At 47.2% G+C, this 23,733-nt stretch overlaps 2 protein-coding genes across 2 annotated transcripts in view; one reads left to right on the top strand and one right to left on the bottom strand.

Annotated features, from left to right (window-relative positions):
* Positions 1-23,733, top strand: part of LOC310827696 (uncharacterized protein) — a 751,453-nt gene that overhangs the window by 537,718 nt on the left and 190,002 nt on the right. The gene's annotated exons all lie outside the window — the stretch shown is intronic.
* Positions 7,226-23,733, bottom strand: part of LOC310827686 (uncharacterized protein) — a 28,374-nt gene continuing 11,866 nt past the window's right edge. The window contains exons 3-6 of the mRNA XM_083703994.1: positions 13,754-13,835; positions 13,422-13,501; positions 9,970-10,096; positions 7,226-9,878 (exon numbers count right to left, since the gene is read on the bottom strand). Of these exons, the coding sequence (XP_083560120.1) occupies positions 7,411-9,878; positions 9,970-10,096; positions 13,422-13,501; positions 13,754-13,835 (2,757 nt within the window). The 3' untranslated portion in view covers positions 7,226-7,410. The remainder of the gene's footprint in view (positions 9,879-9,969; positions 10,097-13,421; positions 13,502-13,753; positions 13,836-23,733) is intronic.

A 23,733-nucleotide genomic window follows, 5' to 3' on the forward strand; every position in this document is an offset into this window, starting at 1 on the left:
AGGATCTTTGCATTGGGTCACCCCAAATTCACCATCAGATCACATAGCATGTCCATGGCTACAGCCTGCACCAAAAAAATCACGCACCCACTGTTGCCTGGGGCTGCAATGGTGCAAAAATGTGGTTACAAAGCATGGATCCACAGGGATTCTCAGGATCTTTGCATTGGGTCACCCCAAATTCACCATCAGATCACATAGCATGTCCATGGCTACAGCCTGCCCCCCCAAAATCACGCACCCACCGTTGCCTGGGGCTGCAATGGTGCAAAAATGTGGTTAAAAAGCATGGATCCACAGGGATTCTCAGGATTTTGGCATTGGGTCACCCCAAATTCACCATCAGATCACATAGCATGTCCATGGCTACAGCCTGCCCCCCCAAAATCACGCACCCACTGTTGCCTGGGGCTGCAATGGTGCAAAAATGTGGTTAAAAAGCATGGATCCACAGGGATTCTCAGGATTTTGGCATTGGGTCACCCCAAATTCACCATCAGATCACATAGCATGTCCATGGCTACAGCCTGCCCCCTCAAAATCACGCACCCACTGTTGCCTGGGGCTGCAATGGTGCAAAAATGTGGTTAAAAAGCATGGATCCACAGGAATTCTCAGGATTTTGGCATTGGGTCACCCCAAATTCACCATCAGAGCACATAGCATGTCCATGGCTACAGCCTGCCCCCCCCAAAATCACGCACCCACTGTTGCCTGGGGCTGCAATGGTGCAAAAACGTGGTTACAAACCATGGATGCACAGGGATTCTCAGGATTTTTGCATTGGGTCAGCCCAAATTCACCATCAGATCACATGTCTGTGGCCACAGCATGAAGCACAAAAATGATACATCCACTGTTTCATTCAGAATGTTTTTTCCCTTGTTTTCCTCCTCTAAAAACGATGTGCGTGTTATGGTCAGGTGCGTGTTATAGAGCGAAAAATACGGTAAATGTTGGTTTCTGCTTCCTTCACTGTGCAGCGAAGTGCTTGTCACGGGACAATGTTTTGCATTCCACAGTCAGAGTACTGTTGGGTTTCCCACGGGAAAGGGAGACTGGATGTGACGTACACTGGTTTCCTGTTTTTCACAGTTCTCTCGGTGTTTCCGAGGAGAGAGGTTGCTCCTCTGCTCTCGCAGAGGCAAGATGCATGTTTGTAATCTCTCAGCATTGAAGTGTAAATAAAGTAAAGTATGTGGCACGTACTGCTCATCATTCCGCTGTGTATAAGAGTCTGCAAATACAATATTTTTGGTTCCGGGCCCAGAAAAACGCAGTCAAACTGACGGATGGTCTCCAGAAGTAGAATCGGAGTGCCGGCAGAGGAATGCAGATGGACGGAACGGACGATATCTGCTCTGCGCGTCAAGATGATTGATGACAGGTATGTGCTCATGCTCCGGGCAGCCTGCCAGCTTCTAGTTAATGGCTTTATGGCTGGACTTTGAACTTTTAAAGCTGTTTTGCCGCGGCACATGCAAAGGCTCTAAGGAAAAGGCTTGGGAGGCATGAAAACCGAAAGTATTTTTACAAGTGCTTTTGGAATGAGGTTTGAAGCAGCAGTGATGCAGCTTGTTTAAAACGCAGCAGAGATGGCAAATGCAAGGCTGGCTGATGCTTTTGGGATTCCTAAGCTCAGTAAGAAAAACTATGCGGACTGGGTTCTCTATGCAGAGGCTATTCTGCGGAAAGAGGGTCTGTTTGAGGTTATTACAGACAACCCCCCAGCTCCAATTACAGATGCATGGACAGCTAAAGATTCCAAAGCGAGGGGAACTCTTACATTGATAGTATCCCCAGAAGAGCTCTGTCTGTTGCGTGATAAGACCTCAGCCAGACAAATTTGGGACGCTTTGAGAGAGGCTCACTTGAGGACAGAAGCTGGGTCCACTATGTTCTACTATACCAGGCTGCATAATATGGCTCTTGCTGAAGGTGGAGATGTGAGTACACATCTGATGGAGATGCAGAATCTGAGACATGAGCTGCAACAGAGAGGACTCACCTTTCCAGAGGCTGTGTATTCCTTCATGATACTACATTCTTTGGGTTCAAGTTGGGAGTCCGTTGCCACTCAGATTGCTGTTCACCGAACTGCTCAGCTCACAGTAGACTACGTTACTGCCGTGATTCAGAATGAAGCAGACCGCCGGGGTGCTAGCTGCATGGGTAAGGGGGAGTCTTCACAGACGTCATCCCAGAGTGCAGTGGAACCACCAGATGGCGCCAAAGCTTTGAAGGCAGTGAAATGCTACTCGTGTGGACGTCTAGGCCATATGAAGAGGGATTGCAGATATCCCAGGGCCAAGACAAAGCAGCGCAGCGAAAGCTCATCGCGTGGAAAAGGCCAAGGCCAAGGTAAAGGTCCGGTGTCCAGGACAACGCAGCACAAGGCAATGGTCTCACGCTTCACTCCAAAGGTTGCAAAGGTCCAGAAGACGTCTAGATCTTTCTTCGTTGTTGATTCAGCAGCGACCCACCACATGTGCAACGATAAGCGACTGTTCGTGTCTTTTACACCGCAGGAAGGTGCGATTCACCAGGCGGATGACCAGACGATCCCCAGTCAAGGCTGCAGAACTGTTGTTCTTCACAGTTTGGACTTATCAATACAAGATGTACTTTACGTTCCAGATGCCAAACACAATCTACTCAGTGTTGTGCAGCTGAATGAACAGAACATTGACGTTTCCTTCAAGAACAAAAAGTGCACCATCACAAAGAAAAATGATTATGTATTGCATGCTGAATATGTTGATCGTTTGTTTGTTTTGTATTTTGATGATGTTGTGCAGGATGAAACTTGTTGCATTGCAGGTTCTAACAAAAGTTTGCATGCAGGATGTATTCATGATTTTCACAGGAAATTTGGTCATTTGCATTTTGAGGCAGTATCTAAAATGCCTGCCTTGGTTGAAGGTATGACTATTAAACCCTGCAGGCACCACATGAAGTGCAAGGCATGCGCAGCAAACAAGGTGAAAATGGCTGCGAAAGGTAAGGTGTCTAGTAGGCAAGCTACAGAACCATACCAGGTTGTTCATGCTGATTTGGTTGGTCCACTATCGCCCTCTTTGGGTGGAAACAGGTACTTCATGGTTCTCATTGATGCATTTTCCAGGTATTTTTTATGTGTACAATCTCAAGCAGAAATAATAATATAATAATAATAAATTTTATTGATATCCCGCCCTCCCCAGCCGAAGCCGGGCTCAGGGCGGCTAACAACACTAAAACAGTACAACATTATAAAACATTATAAAAATGAATTAAAATCAAAATTAATGGCAACCATAAACTAAAGTCTTGTAAAGATTGCCAAAGGAGGGAGTCAGGCTGCGCCCTGACCAAAGGCCAGGTGGAACAGCTCTGTCTTGCAGGCCCTGCGGAAAGATGTCAAGTCCTGCAGGGCCCTTGTCTCTTGTGACAGAGCGTTCCACCAGGTTGGAGCCGCAGCCGAAAAAGCCCTGGCTCTAGTTGAGGCCAGCCTAACCTCTCTGTGGCTTGGGACCTTCAAGGTGTTTTTATTTGAAGACCGTAAGTTCCTCTGTGGGGCATACCAGGAGAGGCGGTCCCGTAGGTACGAGGGCCCTAGGCCGTATAGGGCTTTGAAGGTTAAAACCAGCACCTTAAACCTGATCCTGTACTCCACCGGGAGCCAGTGCAGCTTATATAGCACCGGATGAATGTGATCTCTAAGCGAAGACCCCATAAGGAGTCTCGCTGCGGCATTCTGCACCCGCTGGAGTTTCTGGGTTAGTCTCAAGGGCAGCCCCACGTAGAGCGAGTTACAATAATCCAGTCTGGAGGTGACCGTCGCGTGGATCACAGTGGCTAGGTCAGGGCGAGAGAGGTAAGGAGCCAACTGCTTAGCTTGGCGGAGATGAAAAAATGCCGCCTTTGTTATAGCTGCAATCTGCGCCTCCATGGAGAGGGAGGTATCGAAGATTACACCCAAACTCTTAACGGACGGTGCTGGCACTAATTGCAGCCCCGCAAGAGATGGGAGTTGCCCCCTCAGTCCCATGTCATCCTGTCCCAGCCAGAGGACCTCTGTCTTCGAAGGATTTAACTTCAACCGGCTCCCACGAAACCATCCAGCCACAGCCTCCAAACATCTTATCAGTGTGTCTGGGGCCGAGTCTGGGTGGCCGTCCATCAACAGATAGAGGCTTTTCCAAGGTTCAAGGAATTCTGTGCTTGGTTGGAAAATGTACATGGTAAGAAGATAAAGACTCTTTTCACTGATCGCGGGGGGGAATTCACTTCTCAGCAGTTTGAAGCTTTTCTGACTGAGAAAGAAATTCAACACGATTTGTCTAGTCCTCGCTCGCCATGGCAGAATGGACTTTGCGAGAGGGCAAATCAGACATTGCTTCAGGGTATGAAAACCTTGCTACATGCTGCCAATCTTCCAGAGAGTTATTGGGCTGAATCTCTCTCGTGTTTTACTTACAGTTATAATCGAAGGTTATCTTCAGCGATTGGTTGTACCTCCTATGAGAAGATGTTTGGCAAGAAGCCATACATCAAGCACATGAAAATTTTTGGTTCTGACATGTGGGTTCATACACCACAAAGCTCCAAGTTAGACAAGCGTGGATTGCATGGTATCTTTCTAGGTTATCAGAAAGGTTCTTACAGAATAATGATGACTGACTCTAAGACAATTAAGCTCACAAGAAGTGTTGAGTACAATGCCAAGTGGGGGGAGAATGTGGGAATTTTCCAATGTTATCCTGATGACAGTGATGAGACTGAGGATAAACAAAAGCAGCTGCAACAACCCACACCCACTGATGAAAGTTCTGATTCTGAGTCTGAAACTGAATCGGGTGATTCAGAGGATTTCAAGAGTGCAAAAGCCTCTATGCGACCCTCTGAAAGCTCTGATCAAGAATTAGAAGAACCATTGTTCACAATAGGTCACTTTTCTCCTAAGAAGGAAGAGGAGAGTGTTGAAGACTTAAGGCTAATTCGTAGGTCACAAAGAGCCACAAAAGGCAGACCTCCAAAGAGATTTGCTGATGAATTTGCTAAGATAGCAGTAGTAGCTGTTAAAAGCTCCAAGAAGGTATTTGAACCTTCAAGTTTCCAAGAAATCCAGGATTTGTATTCAAAGGAAGCTGAGCCATGGTTAAATGCCATGAAGGCTGAGCTTGATTCCTTAGAAAGGAACAAAACATGGGAGCTTGTTCCAGTAGTTCCAGGAATGAAACTGCTTGGAAGCAAATGGGTCTTCAAAGCGAAGACTGATCAAAATGGCAAGATAGTCAGACACAAAGCCAGATTGGTAGCCAGAGGTTTTGCACAGGAACCAGGTGAAGACACGAGACAGACCCACAGTGAGGTATGAGAGCATTAGGCTTATGCTCAAACTAGCTGCAGAAGAGAATCTACATGTTAGTCACCACTATGTGAATTCAGCTTTTCTGTACGGATCTCTAGGTGAATCACTTTATATGCTTCCACCTGATGGCGTACAGGTAAAACAGGGATTTGTTTGTGCTCTGAAGAAGTCCCTTTATGGTCTCAAACAAAGTGCACGGTGTTGGCACACAAAACTCACTGAAGTATTGTTTTCTCTAGGTTTTAAGCAAGGGAAAGCTGATCCATGTGTATTTGTCAAAGAGGAGGGGCAAAAGAAACTGTATTGTTTGTTTTATGTTGATGATATTCTGTTCTTTTGGAAAGATGTCACAATGTACAATGACGCCCTAGGTCAACTGAAAGAGCACTTTGACATGAAAGATCTTGGTGAGGTAAACAACTACCTATCTCTGGAAATAGAGAGAGATCAAGATGGTAACATTCTAGAGCCAGTGTGGTGTAGTGGTTAAGAGCGGTGGACTCGTAATCTGGGGAACCGGGTTCGCGTCTCCGCTCCTCCACCTGCAGCTGCTGGGTGACCTTGGGCCAGTCACACTTCTCTGAAGTCTCTCAGCCCCACTCACCTCACAGAGTGTTTGTTGTGGGGGAGGAAGGGAAAGGAGAATGTTAGCCGCTTTGAGACTCCTGAAGGGGAGTGAAAGGCGGGATATCAAATCCAAACAACTCTTCTTCTTCTTCTTCTTCTTTTTCTTCTTCTAGTACACCAGTCACGGAAAATTGCTGATGTATTAAGCAAACTAAACCTGATGGATGCTAACCCTGTAGACACACCGATGACAACAGGTTATCAGGTAGATGACACTGAAGAAGCATTTTCTGACACTACACTGTACAGAAGTGTGCTAGGCAAGCTAAACTTCATTGCCAGGTGTTCAAGACCTGACATTGCTGTTAGCTGTAATTTGCTAAGCAGACAAGTAAACATCCTACTGTTAAGGATTGGAAAGCTCTGAAACGCATAGCGCGGTATTTGAAAGGCACTATGCATTACAGGCTGAGATTTAACAATCAGAAGTCTGGTGGTCTTGAAATATTTGCAGATGCAAGTTTTGGAAGTGACACTACAGACAGGAAAAGTACCTCTGGAGTTTGCTATATGTACAATCAGGGTATTTTTGATTGGTCATGCAAGAAGCAAACAACAGTTAGCTTAAGTACTTGTGAAGCTGAACTGAATGCACTGTCTTATTCACTTAAGGATTGTGAATGGTTGTTACAATTGTGCAAAGACATGAAAATTCCTGTCAAATGTCCAATCCAGGTTTACCAGGACAACAAAGCATGTTTGGCTTTGCTGAATTCTGAAGGTTGTAAGCAAAGCACGAAGCACTTGCAATTGAAGTTGCAACATGCTAGGGAATGTATTCAGAAGGGACTCGTAACAGTGTCCTATATGCCAGGTAATGAAATTACTACTGATGTATTGTCCAAGATTGTATCAAAGGATCAACACTGTACCTATGTGCAGAAGTTGGGTTTGTACTGATATTGTACGAACACGCTGCCCAGTGATGTTCACAGAAAGGGGGAGGATGTTGGTTTCTGCTTCCTTCACTGTGCAGCGAAGTGCTTGTCACGCGACAATGTTTTGCATTCCACAGTCAGAGTACTGTTGGGTTTCCCACGGGAAAGGGAGACTGGATGTGACGTACACTGGTTTCCTGTTTTTCACAGTTCTCTCGGTGTTTCCGAGGAGAGAGGTTGCTTCTCTGCTCTCGCAGAGGCAAGGTGCATGTTTGTAATCTCTCAGCATTGAAGTGTAAATAAAGTATGTGGCACGTACTGCTCATCATTCCGCTGTGTATAAGAGTCTGCAAATACAATAGTAAAAGGTTCCCATTCTTTTTCAAAGTCACTATTGTCTTTTCCCCGACAGTTTATCTGTTAGCTTTGCCAACTTTGCATAGTTCATCAGCTTCTCTTGCCATTGTTCTGTAGCCTTACGAGGCTTTGCCCTCGGGTGGGGAAAAATATTGCACTTCGAATGATGCTCTTTCCACAATCTGAGCACTGGTATCATTTGTCCCCTGTGTGAATTCTTTGATGGACGGAGAGCTGGGCACTCTGACTGAACCTTTTTTTACATTCCAAGCACTGATACGGTTTCTCCCCGGTATGAAGTCTTTCATGGGCTGTTAGATTGACCTTCCAAGCGAAGCTCTTTCCACATTCCATGCACTGATATGGTTTGTCCTTGCTGTGAGTTTTCTGATGCGAACTGAGATGGGAGTACCGACTGAAGCTCTTTCCACATTCCAAGCACTGAAATGGCTTCTCACCTGTATGAATTCTTTGATGGAAACTGAGATTTAACTTCTGGGTGAAGCTCTTTCCACATTCCAAACACTGAAATGGCTTCTCACCTGTATGGATTATTTGATGCTGCATGAGAGATGCTTTATGAGTGAAGCTCTTCCCACATTCCAAGCACTCAAAGGGCTTCTCCCCTGTATGGATTCTTTGATGCCGCATGAGACCAATTCTCTGACTGAATCTCTTCCCACATTCCAAGCACTCAAAGGGCTTCTCACCTGTATGAATTCTTTGATGTGACACGAGACCAATTTTCTGACTGAATCTCTTCCCACATTCCAAGCACTCAAAGGGCTTCTCCCCTGTATGGATTTTTTGATGCCGCATGAGACCAATTTTCTGACTGAATCTCTTCCCACATTCCAAGCACTCAAAGGGCTTCTCCCCTGTATGGATTCTTTGATGCCGCATGAGATCTGCTTTATGAGTGAAGCTCTTCCCACATTCCAAGCACTCAAAGGGCTTCTCCCCTGTATGGATTCTTTGATGTGACACGAGACCAATTTTCTGACTGAATCTCTTCCCACATTCCAAGCACTCAAAGGGCTTCTCCCCTGTATGGATTTTTTGATGCCGCATGAGATCTGCTTTATGAGTGAAGATCTTCCCACATTCCAAGCACTCAAACAGCTTCTCCCCTGTATGGATTCTTTGATGGTACACGAGGCCTGCTCTTTGAATGAAGCTCTTCCCACATTCCAAGCACTCAAAGGGCTTCTCCCCTGTATGAGTTCTTTCATGTGAAGCCAGACAATCCTTCCGGCTAAAGCTCTTCCCACATTCCATGCACTGATATGCTTTCTTCTCGCTGTGACTTCTTTCATGTGAAGTGAGACTGCTCTTCTGACTGAAGCTTTTTTCACATTGCAAGCACTTATACGGTTTTTCCCCTGTATGAATTCTTTGATGGGAAGTCAGACTTTCCTTCCGAATGAAGCTCTTTCCACATTCCAAGCACTGAAATGCCTTTTCCGCTGTATGAGTTGTTTGATGGGATGTGAGACTTCTTTTCTGGATGAAGCTCTTTCCACATTCCAAGCACTGATATGGTTTCTCCCCTGTATGAATTGTTTTATGGCCTGTGAGACTTCTTTTCTGGATGAACCTCTTTCCACATTCCAAACACTGATATGGTTTCTCCCCTGTATGAATTCTTTGATGGGTTGTGAGATGGGCACTCTGACTGAACCTCTTTCCACATTCCAAGCACTGATATAATTTCTCCCCTGTATGAATTCTTTGATGGGAAGTCAGACTGTCCTCCCGGGTGAAGCTCCTTCCACAATCCAAACACTGATATGGTTTCTCTCCAGTATGAATTCTTTGATGAAGAGTGAAATGATGCTTCTGACTGAAGCTCTTTCCACATTCCATGCACTTATAGGGATTCTCCTTGCTGTGAGTTCTTTGATGGCCTGTGAGACATATCTTCCGGATGAAGCTCTTTCCACATTCCAAGCACTGATATGGTTTCTCCCCTGTATGAATTCTTTCATGGGCTGTTAGACTGACCTTACAGGCGAAGCTCTTTCCACATTCCAAGCACTTATAGGGTTTCTCCACGCTGTGAGTTCTTTTATGGGAACGGAGATAGGATTTCCGAATGAAGCTCTTTCCACATTCCAAGCACTGATATGGTTTCTCCCCTGTATGAATTCTTTGATGAAGAGTGAGATTATCCTTCCGACTGAAGCTCTTTCCACATTTCATGCACTGATACGATTTGTCCTTGCCGTGAGTTCTTTGATGAGAACTGAGATTGTAGTACCAACTGAAGCTCTTTCTACATTCCAAGCACTGATATGGTTTCTCCCCTGTATGAATTCTTTCATGGGCTGTTAGATTGACCTTCCAAGCGAAGCTCTTTCCACATTCCAAGCACTTATAGGGTTTCTCCACGCTGTGAATTCTTTGATGGGAACGGAGATAGGATTTCTGAATGAAGCTCTTTCCACATTCCAAGCACTGATATGGTTTCTCCCCTGTATGAATTCTTTGATGAAGAGTGAGATGATCCTTCCGACTGAAGCTCTTTCCACATTCCAAGCACTGATAGGGTTTCTCCCCTGTATGAATTCTTCTGAAGCTTTCTATACACTCCAAATATTGATACCGCTTCTCCATTGTGTAGATTTGGTCTCCCTCATTCTTCCTTTCTGATTCATCACCATCTGCAACAAAAAAGAAACGGATCACAGCCTCAGGGACTGAATTTCAAAAAGAATTCCAAAAGAGATATTGTAATCCAAAAGGCAGCCTTACCAAGAGACTCCATGATCCCACGATTCTCCTCCATTACTTCCTTATACAGAGCTCTTTGGTCAGGATCCAGCAACTCCCATTCCTCATCTGTGAAATGAACAGCTACATCTTCAAAGCACACCAGACCCTAAAATAAAAAGGGAAAGGTCCCCTTCTTAGACAACATACAGATTATCTACTACACATTGCTCTGTCGTTTTCTGCCTGTTCATTGCTGTTTTGTTTTAATGTAATTGTTTTGCTGTACATTTTTATTATGGATGCATTTTTTTGTGTGTGTATTTTAATGACTGGTATTAAGCTTTTGGGGGAATGGATGGAATGCCACATGGTGATCTTCAAATACCGTATTTTTCTCTCTATAACGCGCACATTTTTTCTCCTACAAAGAAGGGGAAATGTCTGTGCGTGTTATTGAGCGAATGTGTGGTCCCTCGAGCCGACTGACCCGAGTGCAGAGGCAAAAATCAGATCGCGCGGAGGAGGGAAGGCTGCAGAAGCAAGTCTGCTACTTTCCTGCATTCTGCCTCAGGGTCTTACTGCACAAAAATGATACATCCACTATTTCTTTCAGATTTTTTTTTTCTTGTTTTCCTCCTCTAAAAACTATGTGCGTGTTATGAGACTTCCGGGTTAGCGCCATCGGCGAATGGCGGAGTTCCTCCGATTGGAGGAACAGGCTCCGTGGAAACTGGGTCTTCCCACCACGGCGAAGGTTGGGACCCGCTAGAAATCCCAGGCGGAGAAGCCTGGGAATGTGGGGTTTGGCAGAGCACCAAGAGCGCCTCCCCCACTCGCGGGGAAACCCCTCTTTGGGGCTCCGAAGCGGAGTGGGGTGAGCAGCGCGGTGCTGCAAACCGATTGCTACTTTCACGGAGGGCAGCCGCACAGCCATCGCCAGAGAGCGTTGACTTTTTCCTAATGACAATTGGACTCTAAAACAAGTACCCGTGAGTAAAAACGGAAGATTTGATTAAGAAACTTAAGAAATTTATGAATTGGGCAACGAAGCGGGAAGGTTTAAACAGGAAGTCCGCCTTCCGCTTTTTGTAAATAGACTGAAATAAAGATTTTGCAAGCTAAATAGCCTGGAAAATTGATCCAAAGATTGAAATTTCCTGCATTTATAACCAACAAAACCCTCTTGACAGCAGGAGAAAAGGGGGGGAAAAACTTTGACCGTCTAATCCTGCAGAGAGTAAAGGAATATAAGTTTCTATCGTCCCAAACCTGGGCACGGGGCGTCAGGACAGAAATTGTTGGAGATGTCCATTGATTGAAAACGGAACACTTTTGACAGATAGTTAAAAAAAGAGAAACAAATTAACTTCAATGCTGCTTTCTGCATTTTTGCATTTTAAGGAAACAAAGTATTTGAAAATCGAAAGTAAATTTCCCTTTGTTGGGTACTTTTTAAAGATGGACGTTAATCGAAACTGTGTCCCCTAGAGGGAGCTTGTCAGTTTGTTGCTGCAGTTTACAGGGAAACTTTACAGCTGTGAGAATTAGACTGTGGGACCAGCTATTTGACCTTGAACAGAAATGCGCAGGGAGGAAGTTCTAACGTCTGCCCTTGGCAAAACAATTGCTATGCTGCAGCAGTTGCATGAGAAAATGAACTTGATGAATGAAAAGTTGGACTTCATGACTGCTGTAGCCAGTAAATATGAACTAACAGGAAACAAAGACAAAGAAATTTTACAACAACCAACTCAGGAAACTGGCTCGATAAGGCAAGTCCAAGGGCAGATGAAGATGGAAGAGGTTGCGATTGCACCTCAAAAGATACAGAGGGAGAGATCCAAAGTCCTGCATGACCAAAAGCCGCAACACTGGAAGATTGAATTTGGAGTGTGTCTGGAAGTGTCTGGAGTTAAGGAAGCTCTTAGCTCTGGTGGGACTGTGAAACAAGTTGACAACTATTTCTGGAATAACTATTTTTTGGATTCCAAAATTAAAACAGGGGAGGGAGATTGTGGGGAATGGGCTAACTTGATGAAAGAAAATAAAGACTATTACCGCTTGGAATTCCCCGGAGACCCTCTCCTCAAGGAGAAAGGGAAGAAACTATGAAAGAAAGCAACAAGGGACAGGGAAGGGTGCAAGTATAAGCAGGAACAAGAAAACCTGCAGAGGGGGCACAGAAGAGCCCTGAGAGCCTCGGACATTAGAACACCAGATTGATGGACAGGATGTAATGGTTAGAAAGGACTGACATAACCCGAAACCAGGAAGAAGGGACGTTGGATTAAATTAGAAGAGAATTTCTTTTTATATATTTTCTTTATTTTATTTTTTGAATTAGTGTGATACTAATGAAATATCAGAATATGTTGGAAAGGAATTAATTGGCTTTAGTAGAAAGGTTTGAAGGAGTTATGCATAAATATGGTTTAAATTTTGAAATTTTATGGTTTTTAAGGTAAGATAAGGTTAAAGAAATCAACGGTAAATTGAATAACAGAATATAGTAAAAGTTGGAAAGGATATGTTGAGTTAACAAAACAAAAAAAACAAAAAAGAGACAGATTGTCAAGACAAATTATCTAAATAAAAATTGTGAAGTATGGGAAGAATTTGCTGAAATAATGAATTAAGATAGAATACAAAAAGGGAGGTGTGAGGAGGTCCAAGAAATAAGTAAATGAAAGGATGTAATTTGGCTTTGTATTTTTCTTTGTTATCTATGTTTTTTATTCTTTTTTCTGTTGTTTTTTTTGTTTTGTTGTTGTATTTTTGTATTTTCTTGTATTTTTTGAAATTTTGAATAAATATCATTTTTTTAAAAAATTATGTGTGTGTTATGGTCAGGTGTGTGTGTTATAGAGCGAAAAATACGGTAATTCTCTCTGCTCATCGATTCCAGCTTCCCAGATGGAAGGATCCTCTCTTTGCTCTCCCCATCTACTGTTCTGGAGGTGGGGGGAACCTTCACAATGCATTAAAGTCAACTTCAGGGGGTACTGCGGGTCACGGGGAGGGGAATGAGGGGAAAGGTGAATTCTGGCCACTGTTTTTATGATTTGTCAACTATTTAGAAGCCTATTTTAGCATTAAATGTTAAATCTGTAAATAAAACTGCAACTACTGATAAATAATACAGTGGTACCTCGTATTACATACGCTTCAGGTTAAAGACTCCGCTAACCCAGAAATAGTGCTTCAGGATAAGAACAGAAATCATGCTCCGGCGGTGCGGCGGCAGCAGGAGGCCCCATTAGCTAAAGTGGTGCTTCAGGTTAAGAACAGTTTCAGGTTAAGAACGGACCTCCAGAACGAATTAAGTACGTAACCAGAGGTACCACTGTATTAGCAGCATTCAGGAGGCTAGTCAACGTGAGGTGATTGTTCACCATTCTCAGAACATAAGGCTCCTGCAATGGCTTTTACAGCCAAGAGAAGGAGGAGATTCATTAGGGACTCTTTGCCCCACAATCCTTCATTCTCCCTACCTGATCTGGTTCCATGGCTGCTGCATCTCTGCCTTCATGCAAAGATGGATAAGCATCTCTTGCCAGCATCATTCTGTCACCTGTGAGAGACAAAGGTAAGTGCCAGGCCATTTTCACATGCTTTCCTTCGAGGTGAATCAGTGCATCTCTAACTACAGGGGGGCCTGTAAAAAAGTCACACCTACTGAGTGCATTTTGACATTTGTATCTTAGCTAGGTAAAAATACATGTCCCCACTTTGGGCTCTTGGCCCCTAGTGTCCTCCCCACAGATTAGAGGCAAAATCTACAGAATGTGTGACCAAATGGGAAAAAACCCTCCTTCCTCCTTACCCAGTGGCCTCTCTTTGGTGTCCAATGGAGTCTTCTCTGCCTCAGAGGAATCCAGGCCCGTTTCTGCAAACATAATCGTTTCCTGAAAGGGCAAAAGGGATTGGAAGCAGAGAATGGAGAGAAACATTAGAAAAGGACTGGGAGAGGCAAAAGCTTTAGGGGTATCCGATCTCATTCCTTGGAGGCTTTCCAAAAATAGATTGGGGGATTAAGAGAGAATTTTGGGATACTCTCTCTCATGTTCAGAGCCCCTTGGGAATATCCAGAGGAAAGTCTCTCTCACCTGCTTGCTCTCTGCCTGCTTCCTCTCCTCTGCCTGACTCAGGAGGAAACCTTCGGCCAGGGCCACCGCCTGGGAACTGGTCTCCGCTCCACATTCCCTCACCCAGCTCTCCATCTCTGGCGGAAGGACAGCCAGGAACTGCTCCAAGATCACCAGGTCCAGCATCTCAGCTTTCGTGTGCCTTTCTGGCTTCAGCCACTGACGGTCAAGGTGGTGGAGTTGCCTGCAAACCTCTCGAGGTCCTTTGGCCTCCTGATAGCAGAAGTGCCTGAACTGCTGGCTCGGCACATCAGAGCGGACAATGTCCTCCTCACCCAGGATCTTCTGCATGGAGCTTTCCCAGAATCCCCCACTGCTCCCAGTTTGGGTGGCATGGCCTCTTCCTGCTTCAGGGCCAGCGGACTCTGACTCATCCATCTGGGCTCTGTGGAATCGCCCAAGAGATTGGAAGAAAGCTCTTGGTTCTACTGCCAAGTTCTGTCTTTCCTAAGTAGAGGCCTTTGCAAATCCTACAAAGCAAATACATTGTTCTGTTATGAAATTGATACACAGCCAGGAAAACAAAAAGATTCCCGGAATATTATTAGGAACCAGGGCTGGACTGCAACACAGCCCAGACTCTGAACTTTCTTTTTCAAAAAAGGAAAAGGAGAAGCCGGCGTCCAGCCCTACTAGACGTTACTATGCAAAATGTGCAGGAAACATTGGGAAGGTCTGTCAAATGAATCAGCCTAGTTGCTCCTGCCTTTCAGTGTTTTCAGTCAATGAAAGAAGACAGAACTGTGATTGACAAGTGAGTCATTTGTACAAGTGTAATTTTGACACTAGGCTAGAGCCACTGCAGCCGCTGCAACCTTCCAACAGTTTGACCTCACCCCCAAAGGCACACTCTCCCATTGTCTCCTGAGACAAATGGATGCCAACCAACCCACCCACCCTGGGATCCTCAAGAGCTGCTCTCCCTCCCTCCCTCCCTCCCTCCCACAGTTCAGTGACCATTTCCTTCCTGCTTCTGTCCCATTTTCTAGCCACTTGGAATGTGCAAAGTTCTCAAGACAAACTGCTGGGGTGGAATCCCCTTTTCTTAGGTCTGAGGGCCAAAGGATAGCACTATAAACAAGTGAGAAGGGCTCACATTCCTCCTATGATTGTACATAAATTCTCTGTTTGCAAGTGCCCCTTTCCAGCTCCAGCCAGGTTGCCCAGCCCTGTCCCCTTGGAGCAGAGATGACATGGCCAGAGTACTCTCTGCTGTGGATCAGATAGGATCATCGCAATGCCCTCTAAGTGGAACTGCTCTTGAGGATGGTTCAGAATCTGCTCCAGATTGTTGGCTGGGCTCCCTTTCTTTATGAAGGGCATTTATTTCCTCCCTTTTTCTCCAAGGAGCATCCATGGGTCTACCCCATCTCATTGAATCGCTCCTATTACAACCCCTGAGAACACATTTAATTCCTGTTTTAAAACAGCTGCATTGGTAGTCCCTTCATTTCCAGGTCCAATTCAAAGTGCTCACAGGAGTATAATATAATAATAGGAATTTATTATTTACACCCCACCCATCTGGCTGGGTTTCCCCAGCCCCTCTGGGAGGCTCCCAACCAAATATTAAAAACACAATACAGCATTAAACATTAAAAACTGCCCTAAACAGGGCTGCCTTCAGGAGGGGTTCACTTAGCCCCCCTCAAAATATGTGAAGAACCACCTTCTTCCCTACAGACCCTCTTGGCTGTGAAATTTGGCAGGGGGGCCCTCTTGGTAGTTTCACCCCCTTGAGAATCTTGGGTGGGGGTGGCCCAAGAGAGGGCATCCTGGGGGCAGACCCCCCCCTTGGGGGATTCCCTCCCCACACAGGCTCCTCCCCCTCTTTCCCAAGGCCTCTGACAATGGAGGACCCAGCCTATTCTTCTGATTATTATTTGTTTTGACTTTTAAAAATATTTTTAAATGGTTGCAATCTGCTCTGGAACAGTGGTAATAGTAGTGAAAATACCAACAAACAATAATAATAAAAATACTAATAACATAAAGCCTCAAGCATGGGGAAAAAGCCTCAAGTTACACACAGACCTTCCAGAAAGGGGGTGAGGGGTGTTTGGAATCTGTAGTTTTGAGCATTTGCCTCAATTTCAGGCGCTGACCTCTAATAATGAACCATATGATGTAGATATTCTCGTAAACTAATTGTGAAATACAAATGACAAGAGAAGACTCGGTCAGTTTATCTGTATCCTTTCTTCTTCCTAGTTTTCTCCTTTTGCTTCATCCCATGAGGTATTTTCCCTCAGAGCCAGAGCAGAGTGTGGGGGTGCAGTGCCTCCGAGGTTCCAGCAGAGGGCGGGAGCCTCTCTCTCTCTCTCTGATTGGCTGCCAGCCCTTTTGGAGGGAAAATCCAAGGAGCCCTTTCTGAGGGAGAGAGTAGGCAGGGCCTGATCAGAGAGGGGAGAGGGGTATTATTATTATTATTATTATTACAGATAGGTAGCCGTGTTGGTCTGCCATAGTCAAAACAAAACAAAAATTCCTTCCAGTAGCACCTTAAAGACCAACTAAGTCAGTTATTATTATTATTATTATTATTATTATTATTATTATTATTATTCGGAGAGGCTCTTTTTTGAGGGAGAACTGACTCTGATCTGGGGAGAATGTCTCTAGCCAGAAGAAGGAGTCTCACAGCTTAGATAGGAAGAAGACCCAGTGGAGGGTCTGGGGAGAATATGGAGGCAGGAATTAATCTGGAGGGCTGAGTCTGAGGAGGCAGGAGAGGGAGAATCTGTGGGAAGACGGACTAAACCAGGGTCTCCTTCCAGTCAGGAGGGGAGAGATCTCCTAGGGAAAGGAGACCCCCTGTAGTGATGTTAGGAAATGGCCTGTGAGGGAAAGTGGAGCCAGAGTGGAGTGTGGGGTGCAGTGCCTCCGAGGTTCCACCAGGGGGCATGAGCCTCTCTCTCTCTCTCTCTCTCTCTCTCTCTCTCTCTCTCTCTCTCTCTCTGATTGGCTGCCAGCCCTTTCTGAGGGAGAGAGTTTGACAGGGCCTGATCTGAGGGGGATTTATTATCATCATCATCATTATTATTCAAAGCGGCTCTGACTGAGGGAGAACTGGCTCTAATATAAGAGGGGAGATGGGGATTTTATTATTGTATTATTATTATTATTATTATTATTATTATTATCATCATCATTCGGAGAGGCTCTTTTCTGAGGGAGAACTGGCTCTGATCTGAGGGGAGGATCTCTCTAGCCAGAAGAAGGAGTCTCACAGCTTAGAGGAAGACGACCCAGTGGAGGGTCTGGGGAGAGTATGGAGGCAGGATTTACCATATTTTTTGCTCTATAAGACTCACGTTTCCCCTCCTAAAAAGTAAGGGGAAATGTGTGTGCATCTTATGGAGCGAATGCAGGCTGCGCAGCTATCCCAGAAGCCAGAACAGCAAGAGGGATTGCTGCTTTTGCTGCGCAGCGATGCCTCTTGCTGTTCTGGCTTCTGAGATTCAGAATAATTTTTTTCTTGTTTTCCTCCTCCAAAAACTAGGTGTGTCTTGTGGTCTGGTGTGTCTTATAGAGCGAAAAATACAGTAATCTGGAGGGCTGAGTCTGAGGAGGCAGGAGAGGGAGGAGCTGTGGGAAAATGAACTAAACCAGGGTCTCCTTCCAGTCAGGAGGGGAGAGATCTCCTAGGAAAAGGAGACACCCCCCCCAAATGAATAACAAGGCCTGAGAGGATCCCCTGGGTCCGGGGGAAATCCCTCAGGAGTGGGATGACTAAGAGAGAGGCGGATGGGAGGGGGGGGAATGCCCCTTGCTCAGAAACCAAAGTATTAGGTTGAGAAGAAAGCTGCACTGTATTAAAAGTATTTAAGTGTAACCCTGCTCATAACGAAGTAAATGAACAGAAACCGAGTTAATTCTTTTACCTCCTATGGTAGAAACCTGAACTTCCAACTGAAGTGCAACAAGAGAGCTTTTAGCAACTGAAGTTTAAGAAAAGCTGTGCATGTACTACAGTGACATCCTTATATTTAGCTTAAGTAGGAAGTTAAGGAGAACACACCTCCTGACCCAAATTTGTTTCACAAACTTTTTTTGTAAATAAAACTGTTCTTGTTCGTTCAGCTCTTTCCTAAGACTCTAAATCACTAAGTTTCCTCTCACACAAGATCCTCACAAGGTAGCCTGTGGTAAACTGCAGAAATTTGTGTAATTTGCATGTCATGAGGTGGGTCCTCTATATTTAATGGGGGGCAGTTAGCGGGTGAATCCACTCCTTTATTAGTTGATGGTCATTGGTGGGATCCAAGAGCCCAAAGCAGGGTGCATCAATTTTCACATAACTAAAATAAGATTAATGGCTGCCAATGTCCAAATGCCCTCGGCACGTGAGGCTTTTTCTGTGGCCCATCTCTCGCTCGCCATGCACAGCTCCACCTCTGACTTCTCATTCACCTTTCTGTCTCACAGATGGCGGAGGGATTCTGGCAAGACCGCCTCATCCATCTTTTCTTGGTGGCGGAGGAGAAGTCGCGGCTGTGGAACCAGACGAGGTGGGGAGAAGGAGCATTGGGGGGGAGAGACTGGGGGGTGTAATTGGCGTACCATGAGGTGGGTCTGCTATATTTAATGGGGGGCAGTTGGTGGGGTGAATCCGCTACACATGGGAAAAAGATAAAGCCTAATACAGGGCTCAGCAATCTTTTTCAGCAGGGGGCCGGTCCACTGTCCCTCAGGCCTTGTGGGGGGCAGGACTATATTGGGGGGGGAATGAAGGAATTCTTATGCCCCACAAATAACCAGAGATGCACTTTCAATAAAAGGACACATTCTCCCCCAAGCAGGAAGAGACCCCCCACTCCTGCAGGGGGGCCCTGACCCCTCCCTGGCCCAGCCCCCCCTCCTCCCTGCTCTTTCTCCTCCCCCAAGAGGGGCTAAGACTGACTCCAGCCTGACTGACTGAGACTCAACAGGACTAGACGGGGCTCTGGACCCCCCAGGAGACTCCTCTGCTATGGCAGCAAACTCAAGTCTGGGTGGGTGAAAGCCATTGCTTCCCCTCAAAGCGGGGAGCAGCCTTGGCTATGAAGGAAGAACAGGGTTGCAGCCCTCCTGCAAAACCACCCGCCCCCCGGCTTTGCAGGGAGCAAGGAGGGGGTGCAGGACCCTGGGGGGCACGCATGATCTGGACACGGCCCCCCTGCAGCCCTGGGACCCCCAAAGGGAGGAGAGAGAGAGGAGACTCACCCGATTGCAGCAGGAGCCACCCAGGCAGCAAAGCTGGCAAAGGAGACACACAAAACATCCACCGCCCGCCCCCCCTTGCAGGAAGTGACTTGGGAGGGAGGGGCTTTGGTTCTGGAAGACCTGTCCCCCCCCCATTCTGTCCTCTCCTCTCTAGGAATTCGGCTCAGTTCCTTTTAACCCTTGGCAAGCCAAACATCCCAAACTCATCCCCACCCCCCTCTCTATCTGCGTTTTCTTCCTCCACAGCCGGAGCGCAGGAGGAGCCCCGCGCATTGCTGCCCCCCCCCAGATGCTGTATTTTGGGGGATCTGAGCTGGTCTCTCCCTTGGCCAGAAAAAGCTTGCAGGGGAAGCGTGCCCCCCCCCCGGCTGCATCTCCTTTCATCCCCATCCTTGCCTCCTGCTTGGCTGTAGCCAAAACCACACAAGAAGGAACCGGATCCCACGTGCAGCTGAGTCCCGTTCACGAATCGCCCTTCCCCGCAAGGCTGCGGGCCTGGCGAGTTGAAGGGGGGGTTGAAGGGGGGTGGATGTAGGGGGATCCCACCCGGGGGTCCCACCAGTTCAAGGCAGAGTCCCGGAATTAAGATCGCCGGAAGAAATATCAACAACCTCAGGTATGCAGATGACATAACATTGATGGCAGAAAGTGAGGAGGAATTAAATAACCTTTTAATGAGGGTGAAAGAGGAGAGCTCAAAATATGGTCTGAAACTCAACATCAAAAAAACGAAGATCATGGCCACCGGTCCCATCACCTCCTGGCAAATAGAAGGGGAAGAATTGGAGGCAGTGAGAGATTTTACTTTCTTGGGCTCAATGATCACTGCAGATGGTGACAGCAGCCACGAAATTAAAAGACACCTGCTTCTTGGGAGAAAAGCAATGACAAACCTAGACAAGCAATGACAAACCAAACCTCTCCATTCAGAAGGAAATCAGTCCTGAGTGCTCACTGGAAGGACAGATTGTGAAGCTGAGGCTCCAGTACTTTGGCCACCTCATGAGAAGAGAAGACTCCCTGGAAAAGACCCTGATATTGGGAAAGATGGAGGGCGCAAGGAGAAGGGGACGACAGAGGACCAGATGGTTGGACGGTGTTCTCAAAGCTACCAGCCTGAGTTTGACCAAACTGCGGGAGGCAGTGGAAGACAGGAGTGCCTGGCGTGCTCTGGTCCAGGGGGTCACGAAGAGGCGGACAAGACTAAACAACAACAACCACAATCTACGCACAATCCCAGGGGGTCCTGACTAGGCGTTTGGGGTGCGATGCTCAGTGTTGTCTGTTAACTCTGCTCCGTCCTGTTTGCCCTTTTTCTGCTTTTGCTTAAACCTAATCACGAAGCAAGAAGTCAGACTCTGTCTGACCTCTAATAATGAAGATTGCGTTGTAGATATTTCCACAAACCTGTTGTGCTATTTTTGTGATGTACCAATGAAAGGGCCCCAAGCCCCTTACGGGGAAGAGAGGGGAGACTCGCCAGATCTCAGAAGGGCCCGCCGAGGCAGCGCCTGCGCAGGAAAATGAAAAAAGGTCTTTTAGTTTTGGCGCATATCTTATTTCTGAATGTTTCCGTCCGGCCACAACCTCTATCAACAAAAGTGACAGCTGCATAAACCTAAATGCGGTTTCTCTGCTTGCCATTCTTTTCTCCACAAAGCGCAGAGCATCCATTGTTACAAAGGGAGGTAATTGCAGCCCTCCTGCAAAACCACCCGCCCCCCTCCCCCCGGCTTTGCAGGGAGCAAGGAGGGGGTGCAGGACCCTGGGGGGCACGCATGATCTGGACACGGCCCCCCTGCAGCCCTGGGACCCCCAAAGGGAGGAGAGAGAGAGGAGACTCACCCGATTGCAGCAGGAGCCACCCAGGCAGCAAAGCTGGCAAAGGAGACACACAAAACATCCACCGCCCGCCCCCCCTTGCAGGAAGTGACTTGGGAGGGAGGGGCTTTGGTTCTGGAAGACCTGTCCCCCCCCCCATTCTGTCCTCTCCTCTCTAGGAATTCGGCTCAGTTCCTTTTAACCCTTGGCAAGCCAAACATCCCAAACTCATCCCCACCCCCCTCTCTATCTGCGTTTTCTTCCTCCACAGCCGGAGCGCAGGAGGAGCCCCGCGCATTGCTGCCCCCCCCCCAGATGCTGTATTTTGGGGGATCTGAGCTGGTCTCTCCCTTGGCCAGAAAAAGCTTGCAGGGGAAGCGTGCCCCCCCCCCCCGGCTGCATCTCCTTTCATCCCCATCCTTGCCTCCTGCTTGGCTGTAGCCAAAACCACACAAGAAGGAACCGGATCCCACGTGCAGCTGAGTCCCGTTCACGAATCGCCCTTCCCCGCAAGGCTGCGGGCCTGGCGAGTTGAAGGGGGGGTTGAAGGGGGGTGGATGTAGGGGGATCCCACCCGGGGGTCCCACCAGTTCAAGGCAGAGTCCCGGAATTAAGATCGCCGGAAGAAATATCAACAACCTCAGGTATGCAGATGACATAACATTGATGGCAGAAAGTGAGGAGGAATTAAATAACCTTTTAATGAGGGTGAAAGAGGAGAGCTCAAAATATGGTCTGAAACTCAACATCAAAAAAACGAAGATCATGGCCACCGGTCCCATCACCTCCTGGCAAATAGAAGGGGAAGAATTGGAGGCAGTGAGAGATTTTACTTTCTTGGGCTCAATGATCACTGCAGATGGTGACAGCAGCCACGAAATTAAAAGACACCTGCTTCTTGGGAGAAAAGCAATGACAAACCTAGACAAGCAATGACAAACCAAACCTCTCCATTCAGAAGGAAATCAGTCCTGAGTGCTCACTGGAAGGACAGATTGTGAAGCTGAGGCTCCAGTACTTTGGCCACCTCATGAGAAGAGAAGACTCCCTGGAAAAGACCCTGATATTGGGAAAGATGGAGGGCGCAAGGAGAAGGGGACGACAGAGGACCAGATGGTTGGACGGTGTTCTCAAAGCTACCAGCCTGAGTTTGACCAAACTGCGGGAGGCAGTGGAAGACAGGAGTGCCTGGCGTGCTCTGGTCCAGGGGGTCACGAAGAGGCGGACAAGACTAAACAACAACAACCACAATCTACGCACAATCCCAGGGGGTCCTGACTAGGCGTTTGGGGTGCGATGCTCAGTGTTGTCTGTTAACTCTGCTCCGTCCTGTTTGCCCTTTTTCTGCTTTTGCTTAAACCTAATCACGAAGCAAGAAGTCAGACTCTGTCTGACCTCTAATAATGAAGATTGCGTTGTAGATATTTCCACAAACCTGTTGTGCTATTTTTGTGATGTACCAATGAAAGGGCCCCAAGCCCCTTACGGGGAAGAGAGGGGAGACTCGCCAGATCTCAGAAGGGCCCGCCGAGGCAGCGCCTGCGCAGGAAAATGAAAAAAGGTCTTTTAGTTTTGGCGCATATCTTATTTCTGAATGTTTCCGTCCGGCCACAACCTCTATCAACAAAAGTGACAGCTGCATAAACCTAAATGCGGTTTCTCTGCTTGCCATTCTTTTCTCCACAAAGCGCAGAGCATCCATTGTTACAAAGGGAGGTAATTGCAGCCCTCCTGCAAAACCACCCGCCCCCCTCCCCCCGGCTTTGCAGGGAGCAAGGAGGGGGTGCAGGACCCTGGGGGGCACGCATGATCTGGACACGGCCCCCCTGCAGCCCTGGGACCCCCAAAGGGAGGAGAGAGAGAGGAGACTCACCCGATTGCAGCAGGAGCCACCCAGGCAGCAAAGCTGGCAAAGGAGACACACAAAACATCCACGCCCCGCTTGCAGGAAGTGACTGGGGAGGGAGGGGCTTTGGTTCTGGAAGACTTGTCCCCCCCCCCCCATTCTTCATCTCCTCTCTAGGAATTCGGCTCAGTTCCTTTTAACCCTTGGCGAGCCAAACATCCCAAGCTCACCCCCCCCTCTCTCTGCGTTTTCTTCCTCGCGCATTGCTGCCCCCCCCCCCATGCTGTATTTTGGGGGATCTCAGCTGGTCTCTCCCTTGGCCAGAAAAAGCTTGCAGGGGAAGTGTGCCCCCCCCCCTTGGGCTGCATCTCCTTTCATCTCCATCCTTGCCTTTTGTTTGTTGTTGTTTAGTCGTTTAGTCGTGTCCGACTCTTCGTGACCCCCTGGACCAGAGAAGGCCAGGCATTTCTGTCCTCCACTGCCTCCCGAAGTTTGGTTAAACTCATGCTGGTAACCTCCAAAACACTATCCAACCATCTCGTCCTCTGTCGCCCCCTTCTCCTTGTGCCCTCCATCTTTCCCAACATCAGGGTCTTTTCCAGGGAGTCTTCTCTTCTCATGAGGTGGCCAAAGTCTTGGAGCCTCAGCTTCAGGATCTGTCCTTCCAGTGAGCACTCAGGGCTGATTTCCTTCAGTATGGAGAGGTTTGATCTTCTTGCAGTCCATGGGACTCTCAAGAGTCTCCTCCAGCACCAGAATTCAAAAGCATCCATTCTTCGGCGATCA

This window comes from Podarcis gaigeae (genome assembly GCF_964106915.1).
Source record: "Podarcis gaigeae genome assembly, chromosome: 12".
NCBI classification, from domain to species: Eukaryota; Metazoa; Chordata; class Lepidosauria; order Squamata; family Lacertidae; genus Podarcis; species Podarcis gaigeae.